Source organism: Quercus robur, chromosome 7 (genome assembly GCF_932294415.1).
Source record: "Quercus robur chromosome 7, dhQueRobu3.1, whole genome shotgun sequence".
Classification (NCBI taxonomy): domain Eukaryota; kingdom Viridiplantae; phylum Streptophyta; class Magnoliopsida; order Fagales; family Fagaceae; genus Quercus; species Quercus robur.
The window spans coordinates 31,505,976-31,516,707 of record NC_065540.1 but is presented as its reverse complement, the minus strand read 5'-3'; the positions used below and the strand labels follow the sequence as shown (position 1 = coordinate 31,516,707).

Genomic DNA, 10,732 nt, shown 5'->3' with positions numbered 1-10,732 from the left:
TACAAGGTGGTCCTTGCTGATTCACATGGGATTCCACGTGCCCCATGCTACTCTGCTCAAAGTGTAAGCTAGTGATGCTTTCGGCTATTGGACTCTCGCCATCTAGGGTGCAACACTTCACCACTTCGGCTAGCAGCCGACACTTGTATTGCTTTCCTACAACCCCGTTTTCATGGTTTAGGCTACTCCCATTTCCCTCGCCGCTACTACGAGAATCGCTTTTGCTTTATTTTCCTCTGGCTACTAAGATGTTTCAGTTTGCCAAGTTGTCTCTTGCTTGCTCATGGATTTAGTAGCAGTTCGAAAGGTTAACTGGTCTAAGGGGTAAGCTACATAAGCAATAAATTGATTTTCTTCTCCAACAACTGGCTCGATATGGTAGCATCGTCCTTTGTAACGATCTAGACTGGTAAGCCCGTCAGTCCACACAGTTGTCCATGTCCCAGTGGAAGATTCAGCAGCTACCGCGGCCCCTACTTCCTCAGGCGGAACTCCAGGTTGAGGAGTTACTCGAAAGGCTGCCAAGATATCAGTATCTTTGGTTTGATAGTCAGGAGTATAATAAGTCAATTTATAATCTTTAACACCAGCTTTGAATCCAACACTTGCTTTAGTCTCTGTTTGTGGTGACATAAGTCCCTCCCTACAACTCATGAATTAAGAATTTTCGCAACAACAAGGTCTACTCGACATGAATTAGGAGTTAATGAAACCTTTCAAGGAATCGTTTCAAAAAATCACCAACTAATTACAATGGTTCATTATTAGACCATGATATTTGATTCGCCAAATACACAATTTTTGTATACTTTTTCATATGTATGGCGCAACCCAATCCTTGTTTTCTCAAGTTTCTAATCTCTTACCCCCGCTCCCCAAGTAAGAGATTAGAAACTTGAGAAAATAAGGATTGGATTACGCCATACATATGAAAGAGTATACAATGATGGTGTATTTGGCGAATCAAATATCAAGGTCTAATAACAAAGCATTCTAATTAGTTGATGATTTTTTGAAAGGATTCCTTGAAAGGTTTCATTAACTCCTAATTCATGTTGAGTAGACCTTGTTGTTGCGAAAATTCTTAATTCATGAGTTGTAGGGAAGGACTTATGTCACCACAAACAGAGACTAAAGCAAGTGTTGGATTCAAAGCTGGTGTTAAAGATTATAAATTGACTTATTATACTCCTGACTATCAAACCAAAGATACTGATATCTTGGCAGCCTTCTAAGTAACTCCATAACTTGGAGTTCCACCGAGGAAGCAAGGGTCGTGGTAGTAGCTAAATCTTCCACTGAGACATGGACAACTGTGTGGACTAATGAGCTTACCAGTCTTGATCGTTACAAAGGACGATGCTACCACATTGAGCCGGTTGCTGGAGAAGAAAATCAATTTATTGCTTATGTAGCTTACCCCTTAGACTTCTTTGAAGAAGGTTCTGTTACTAACGTGTTTACTTCCATTGTGGGTAATGTATTTGGATTCAAATCCCTGCACGCTCTACGTTTGGAGGATTTGTGAATCCCTACTTCTTATTCTAAAACTTTCCAAGGTCTACCTCATGGCATCCAAGTTGGGAGGGATAAATTAAACAAGTATGGCCGCCCCTTATTAGGATGTACTATTAAACCTAAATTGGGATTATCCGTTAAGAATTACAGTAAAGCAGTTTATGAATGTCTCCGCGGTGGGCTTAATTTTACCAAAGATGATGAGAAAGTTAATTCCCCACAACTTGACTCTCATTTTTGGAGTGGAAGTCACACAAGCTAAGGTTGTCAATGGTGGTCTGGAAAAAAAAAAAAAAAAAAAAAAAAACCGCTACACCACGATCAGGCACTTGCCATCCATTTTCATTGTTCAACTCTTTGACAACATGAAAAGCCATTGTTTAACTCTTTGACAACATGAAAAAACCAAAGGCCTCTGCCCCTCGATACCAATGATTGGACCATGCAAACTAGAAATACCCTTTTTTTCTTGGATAAAGGAAGAGATTACTTAATCCATTTTTGTATCGCTCATGATATATATAATAACTGGGTGCCCATTTCAAATGCCTATCCCATTTTTGCACATCAGGGTTATGAAAGTCCACACGAAGCGACCGGCCGTATTGTATGTGCCAATTGCCATTTAGCTAATAAACCCGTGGATATTGAGGTTCCACAGGCGATACTTCCTAATACTGTATTTGAAGCGGTTGTTTGAATTTCTTATGATATGCAATGAAAACAAGTTCTTGCTAATGGTAAAAAGGGGGCTTTGAATGTGGGGGCTGTTCTTATTTTACCTGAAGGGTTTGAACTAGCCCCCCCCCCCCCCCCCAATTGTATTTCGTCCGAGATTAAAGAAAAGATAGGCAATCTGTCTTTTCAGAACTATCACCTGACTAAAAAAAATATTCTTGTGATAGGTCCTGTTCCTGGTTAGAAATATAGCAAAATCACCTTTCCTATTCTTTCTTCGGACCCTGCTACTAAGAAAGATGTTCACTTCTTAAAATATCTCATATACATAGGCAGGAACAGGGGAAGGGGTCAGATTTATCTTGACGGTAGCAAGAGTAACAATAATGTTTATAATGCTACAACAACGGGTATAGTAAACAAAATCATATGAAAAGGAAAAGGAGGATACAATATAACCATAGTGGATGCATCGAGTGGGCGTTAAGTGGTGGATATTATCCCCCCTGGACCTGAACTTCTTGTTTCAGAAAGAGAATCCGTCCAACTTGATCAACCATTAACGAGTAATCCTAATGTAGGTGGATTTGGTCAGGGGGATGCGAAAATAGTACTTCAAGATCCATTACGTGTCCAAGGCCTTTTGTTTTTCTTAGCATTCATTATTTTAGCACAAATATTTTTGGTTCTTAAAAAGAAACAGTTTGAGAAGGTTTACTTGTCCGAAATGAATTTCTAGATCCTTGGATTTATTTGAAACGAAAGAGATCCAAATGAATGGAAAGGAAAAAACAAAGGATGAATTCCACTTTAAAGAGACACGCTATAAAAATAGACCCATTTATGAAACCTCTTATCTAGATGGCAATCAAGAAAATTGGAAGTTAGAAATATTTAAAGAAATAAAAGGTAAAGAAAGATTCTTGTTTGAAAAACCTCTTGTGACTATTCTTTTCGACTCTAAAGGATGGAATCGTCTATTCTGATATATAAAAAACGATTGATTTCAAAATGCTGTAAAAAATGAAATGTCACAATCTTTTTCATTTTATCCAATCCTTACGTTACGTCTCTCGCTTGTCTCTGCAAAATAATGGGACAATAATCTATTACATTATTGATAGGGGTAGGAGTTATAGAAAAGAAAGAATTTCTTCTTGTACTTTCTTTATAACTTTATAAAAGACTTTATAACTTTATAAAAGAATAATAAGTAAAAATAATATAATATATAAGTAAAAGTCGATTATCTATTCAATTATATCATATTAAATTGATTGCTGGAGCACTTAGAGAATTTCATGAGTCTATATACAAACATACAAACAAAGTATCTGCAACTCCCATGTTTGAAGCACGATGTTGTCTAATTAGACTACAAATTACAAATGGCTGGAAAAGTTCTATTGCTATTTCGTGAGGCAATCCTTAATACAATTTTACGGGGTTGAAGGAAAAAATCCAAATACATGTTTTATTCTTTTCAATAATCCATATTTATGGCAATGAAATCCTATTGTTCCCCTACCCTGAGTGAAGTGATAAATGACTGATTACAAATATCTATGATCTATAATACTATTTCTTCTCTATAAAGGACCAGAGGACCAGCTATTGTTTCCTCAATTTATTGTAACATAAAATCAACTCGTATCAATCAATTGAATTTGTTGAATAAGTAGTATTAATCATAGAAATTATACTATTTATTTATATTTATCAAGGCGAATTATATTTATTATCGTGGATGATACATAATATATTGATCGTGTTTACAAAAAATGTAAGAAATCAAAGCATCTTGACCCTCTAGCATGAATCGATCTAGAAGCAGATTGATTAGAAAATTCTGGTAAATCATTGATTCATCTGGTGTCTAATGTTAATGTATAATTCATTTCTACTAGATCCTAAATTTATGATGTTCAAAAAATTATGTCCAATGTCACATTTAGTAAAGATTTATGCTCTTACAAGAATTACAAACCCTGAAAAGACAAGTCAAATAAAGGCTTAGGCTTTCTCATCTACAAATATCCAAATTTTGATGCCTAATACCCCATAGATAGTTCCGACTGCATATGAGTAGGTCCTTCCATAGCATCGGGTAACCATACATGAAGGGGAAATTGGGCGGATTTGGCAATTGCACCAGAAAATAATAAAAGAGCACACAAAGTAACAAATAAAAAATTAACTTCATTATTAGAAATCAATCTATTGACTATTTCAAACAAACCCCGAAATTCAAAACTACAGGAGAAATGCACTGGAGTACCGATGTAAACCATGCATCGGAATTCACATACAGCAATGTACATCTCTTACCAAAAACAAGTCATTTATGGATAGTATCAAGAGGTTCATGCCGCTCTAGTGTAGCCTCTTTTTCGCTTTAAAAGGATCAAGATAAAATTAGCGTTCATTCTCTTTCTGTTGAAGGAAGATCTATTTCTAGTTTGTCAAGAAATAATGATCAAGTAAGACAAAAATTCTTTAGTTCAGATATCTTTGGTAAAAAAAAAAAAAAAAAAACAATGTGAGATTCCTGATTATTCAAAACTTCATCAAAGGGGTCATTGTAATTTAATATATCCTGTTATTCTCTACGAAAATTTTATTTATTGGCAAAGAGACAAAGAAATAGATTCATCATTCCATTACAATTGATTCCAGACCAACCTCCTAACGCGAAATAAGCACAAGGAAAGAGCAATAGACCGGACCAACCTACAAAAACGAAACAGTCCCTCCATAACTAGTTATCCATAATATCAAATAAATAATTTTCGTCTTTGGTAAATTTCCCAAGGGCTATAGTCATAGTGATCCTCCTATTCAACTACTTCAACCACCTTCAATGATCTTACAACAAACAGGAGTTTTTCCATTGTAAATTCGTATAGAGCAATTAACGAATTCCGGAAAAATAGAAGATCTATGTGACCAAATTTTCCTGTTCAAAAGAAGATCTCTCTTCTTCTTCATTCTCAACAGGAATGCATCAACAAAACTGCCCTTCCATATAGATTGTCGTGGCATGAACTCAGAATTTCTTCGTAATACGCTTCTACTTTAATTAAAGCTTGCTCCTACTCCTCCTCCTCCTTCTTTAGTACAGAATCATCATTGGTCCTTCTTTTTATTTTCACTTCTCTTTCTTACACAATTAAAGCCCATTCCCTTACCGAATAAGCGTATTTCCCGACACGATAGACTTATTAATGGGTCTTTTTTTTTTTTGTTGGCTTCGGTGGAGAATCTTGCCTTTCTTTTTCTATATCCCCTCTATTCCCCACTGACCATCTTCCGAACCTTGGTGAATTAGTTTCCTTCATGAGGTCAATACTGGAACTAGTCCTAATCTCCGTACACAATTTAGTTAAATTAGACTTTTTTCCCTTCCTTCTTTTCTTTCTTTCTCTTCTAAGTAGGAATATATCTTAATCTATTTAAGGAGCAAGTAAATCCAAGTAAAGATAGGCCCGATTTTTATTTGCACATATAGGGCAAATGTCCCAATACCATGTCTTTTTGCTATGGCTTTTTTTTATTTTTCAATTTCATTTATTTCATGTCTTCCACTAAATATTCAATGTATTCATTATATTACTCGATTGATTAAACAATTTGAGATCGCTCTTGTTTATAAATAGAATATTATAAAAGTAGTAATCTTAGATATATTACCAATTGGGTTTTTTCTAAACGGAGTCTGGATACTTCATTTTTTTGGACCAGTCAAGCCAACCATAAATTATTCTAATTGATAATATTAATTTGATACCGCTACAAAAAATAAATAGGATTAAATTGTATTTCACGCTCCAAACTTTTGATAATTCAATCAATCTTTTTTGGGCAAAAGAGGGGATATCTCGATTAGGAGAGAGAATGGGGAAATTCCATGTGACCCAATATATCTGACAAGTCGCACTATATGTCAACCCACGATGCATCTTCCTCTCCAGGACTTCGAAAAGGTACTTTTGGAACACCAATAGGCATAAGACCATCATTTACGGCTAGGACTACTAGGGTATCTAATCCCATTCACTCCCCTGGCTTTCGTCTCTTAGTGTCCGTGTTGGCCCAGCAAAGTGCTTTCACCGTTGGTGTTCTTTCCGATCTCTACGCATTTCATCGCTCCACCGAAAATTCCCTCTGCCCCTACCATACTCCAGCTTAACCCAACTCAAGCTGAATGTATTTGCACCATCACCATCTTCAAATAAAGTATTTTCTACGGTAGCACCATGAATAGCGCATAGAAAGGCAGTGCTCAATATATCGGCAACCGCCAATACATCGGCAACCCCCATCATATGAAATGGGTTCAATGTCCAATTATGAAACCCTTGGAAAAAGAGGATCTTTTGTCTCATGGTAGCCTGCTCCTATTCCCTTCTGAAACTTTCGTTATTGAGTTAGCCATACACTGCACACGTTTTCTAGTGATTCATATGGCATCATCAAATGATACAAGTCTTGGATAAGAATCTACAACGCACTAGAACGCCCTTGTTGACGATCCTTTACTTCGACAGCATCTAGGGTTCCTCGAACAATGTGATATCTCACACCAGGTAAATCCTTAACCCTTCCCCCTCTTACTAAGATTACAGAATGTTATTATAAATTATGGCCAATACCAAGTATATAAGTAGTGATTTCAAATCTAGAGGTTAAGTGTACTCTAGCAATTTTACGTAAGGCAGAGTTTGGTTTTTTGGGGGTGATAATGGAAAAGTTGACAGATAAGTCACCCTTATTGCCACTCATAACCCCCTATGTTGTAAGTGGTAAAGGGAGAGTCTTACTCAGATAAAAAAAAGCCATTTCCCCTTTCTCTAAAAGGTAAACTTGTTCCACCCCTTCACGAATTCTTTTGCAACAGCTTGAACTGAACTCGGGATATCAATGTGAACGAGAGAAAAACAAACCCCCTTTTTCTCTCTCTAAAGATTTTTGTTGAGGAGGAGTTCCCAAGAATCCCCTCATCAGGTTTCTTAGGGGCTTCTACGCCGGTTATCTCTCTTGAAATCACTCCACTTCCATCTCCGAGAAATGTATTCGACGAATGGCACAACCGCGGAGGGGGGGCGATTAGGGCGTGGACATAAAGGTCTTTATGACACAATCAATAATTCGATTCATTTTCAATTAGGCCTTGCTCTAGCCTCTTTAGGGGTTATTACTTCCTTGGTAGCTCAACATATGTACTCTTTACCTGCTTATGCGTTCATAGCATAAGACTTTACTACTTAAGCTGCGTTATATACGCATCACCAATACATTGCAGGATGGATCATGACAGGAGCTTTTGCTCATGGAGCTATATTTTTTATTAGAGATTACAATCCAAAATAAAATGAGGATAATGTATTGGCAAGAATGTTGGACCATAAGGAAGCTATCATATCCCATTTAAGTTGGGCCAGCCTTTTTTTGGGATTCCATACTTTGGGACTTTATGTTTATAATGATGTCATGCTTGCTTTTGGTACTCCCGAGAAACAAATCTTGATCAAACCCATATTTGCCCAATGGATACAATCTGCTCATAGTAAAACTTTATATGGGTTCGATGTACTTTGATCTTCAATAAGCGGCCCAACGTTCAACGTGGCATTATGCTGATTTCCCATTCTCTAATCAGTCCTTCCCATGGGTTAGTGTCCCACCAAATAATTGGAGGAGTGAAATCCTAATCAAATTCAAAAAAAGCAATAAGTCCAAGGAAATAAACTAATAAAAAATACGTATTTTTTTTTCAATTAAACAAAGGGATTCGCAAATAAAAGTGCTAACACTACAACCAGTCCATAAATTGTTAAAACTTTCATAAAAGCCAAACTAAGCAATAAAGTACCTCATATTTTTCCCTCTGCCTCGGGCTGTCTCGCGATCCCTTCTACAGCTTGGCTCGTAGCCACACCTTGACCAACCTTAGGTCCAATAGAAGCAAGCCTGACGGCAATAACGGAAGCAGCAGAAATTAGTGGATTCCTGAGAAGTTCCTCACACCAAAATAAGTAAATAGTTAATGATACAATCAACCAATAAATTATGACTTAATTATTCCATCGCTAAGATCTATACAGTTGAAAGAAATAAGAACTCGGAATTGAAGTAATAATATTGTAAGGTTGAATTTAATCAACCATGTGTTGGCTTTATTCCGTGACAAATTTGCTTGTAATACAGTACTTAGAAACCCTGTATTTAGGTGGGAATCATGTAAGGGTAGTGTGTAAGAGAGTGTGAAGAAATGCTCAAGACTGTGCAGTTTAGCAGGGACTCGCGACTGGACTCGCGGGAGGCTCGTGGCTTGCAAGCCACCAAAAGTTGCACACGCACAAAGCATGCAGGGGAGCTGAACAGTCATGCTAGCTGGAGCACTACAGGACAAAAATCCAGACTGGCCATTCAGTTAGCTCGCGGCTTGAACTCGCGACTCAGTCAAGTCGCGAGGTCAAGTTGCTAGCCAGCCCTGTTTTGGAAAAACTGACTCTTCGCATTCTATTCTCACACCAGTATAAATACCCTTCATTCCCACAAAATATGTGTGGCTATTCAGAAAGAAAAACCCTAAGAGAGGTTTCTTTAAAACACCCACCCAATTAGAGAGAGCTACTCATTCTTAGAGAAAAATCTTTGTAGTCTCTTCTCATTCCCTCTCTCATTGTCATTCCTATTGAGAGGAGATTTCTATCCAAACACTACCCACACCCATTTAGAGTGTTGAGTGTTTTTGGAGCTTTGGGAAGTGACGGGAATGACGACTCTACATCCCGCTGACGAAGATAACATTACTGACGGGAGAATCATCCATGACGAAGTGATCAGAAACAACGAAGGAAGCCATCATCACTGACGAGGCAGAGAGTTATTCAATGCGATCAATCAATGATCCGATCAGTTACCAAATCAACCAAGAAGACCGTTGGAGGGCCTATTAAAAGTCTCATTACTGGCCAGGTGCGTTACAAAAGAAAGCATTAACAGCCTCAACGGCTAGCTCTTATGGGCTCAGGTATAAAACTCTCACACAACCAACAGAAGCGGACACATGCAAAGATACTCTGAAACTATCTTTTATTTCTTTATTGTGTTTAACTGTGATCCTAACTTTGGCATCGGAGACTTTGTGGCAGGCGCCACACCGGTGTCCCTCGTCGAGCAAACCTTCACATCCCACGAGTGATTCCATCTGCTCATTCACTGACGGATTTGTGTTCCATCAGTTTGGCGCCGTCTGTGGGAACGAGTTTTCAGATTTACATTCGAAAACGTAGTTTCCATCAATTCACCATATCCAGATGGAATCCAACCCAGATTCAACAGCCTTGGCCCAGCAAGTTCAAGCCCTGGCAGCCACCATTGAGGAACTCACCAGGCAGAACCAGGAAATGAAGCTGTGGCTCCAGCAGGTTCAACAAGCTCAACAGGAAGAAAACCGGTCCAAGGGTAACACGGAGGGAGAGGGGGATAGCCAACAGAGGGAAACCCCCCGGAGACCAACTACTCCGGACGAACAGAACTCAGATCTTCTTCGGGAAATGAGGAAAGAGATGGACGAACTAAGGAGCGCTATCAAGGAAAAGACAGACCAGAGTGTAGACAAGATGGTAAGGGCTACAGATTCGCCCTTCACTGCAGCAGTACTTGATTGCCCCGTGCCGACAAAGTTTCGCCTGCCTCAATTAGAACCATTCGACGGACTCAAGGACCCTCAGGATCATCTTAATACCTTTAAGACGACTCTGGGCCTTCAACAACCACCTGACGAGATATTATGCCGTTCCTTCCCTACGACTCTCAAAGGAGCTGCAAGAGAGTGGTTTACTAAGTTGCCAAACTCGTCCATAGACAACTTCGATCAGCTAAGTAGTGCTTTCCTGCGTCACTTCATAGGGGGACAACGCCCAAGGAGACCAGTAGATTACTTACTCACCATAAGACAGGGAGAGAAGGAGACTCTGAGGTCATATGTCAAGCGATTCACCCGGGAAACACTGGAGGTGGACGAAGCTGATGACAAAGTGCAACTGACGACCTTCAAGGCAGGGTTGAAATCCAGAGACCTTGTAGCCTCTCTTGCCAAAAACCCCCCGAAGACAATGGCTGAGATGCTCCTGAAGGCCCAAAAATACATGAACGCGGAAGACGCTCTAGCTGCCATAAAAGATACCGAGAGGCTAGGAGATAAGTCCAAGAGGGAAGACGACCGTAGAGGGCAAAAGAGAGACAGACCAGAACGTCGGAACAGTGACGGGAATAGAAGGAGAGATGAAAAAAATCTCGTCAGGTAAAATTTACTCCTTTGGTTATGCCTGTTGACAAGATTTTCACGCAGATCAAGGACGAGCATTATCTCAAATGGCCCAGGCCATTACACTCGTCCCCCAACGTACGTGACAAGAACAAGTATTGCCGGTTCCACAGAGACCACGGCCACAACACAGAAGATTGCAGAGACCTGAAGGAACAAATAGAGGAGTTAATACGGAAAGGAAAGTTGCAGAAATATGTA

At 38.9% G+C, this 10,732-nt stretch overlaps 1 protein-coding gene across 1 annotated transcript; it reads right to left on the bottom strand.

Moving 5' to 3' along the window:
* Nucleotides 1-243: 243 nt before the first annotated feature.
* Nucleotides 244-654, bottom strand: LOC126691266 (ribulose bisphosphate carboxylase large chain-like). Its single transcript, XM_050386325.1, has one exon. It carries the CDS (start codon nt 652-654, stop codon nt 244-246), a length of 411 nt encoding a protein of 136 aa, XP_050242282.1.
* Nucleotides 655-10,732: the final 10,078 nt, after the last annotated feature.

What these genes read in the sequence shown, in the direction of transcription:
- LOC126691266 (XM_050386325.1), bottom strand. Translation starts at nt 654, where the DNA reads ATGAGTTGTAGGGAGGGACTTATGTCACCACAAACAGAGACTAAAGCA.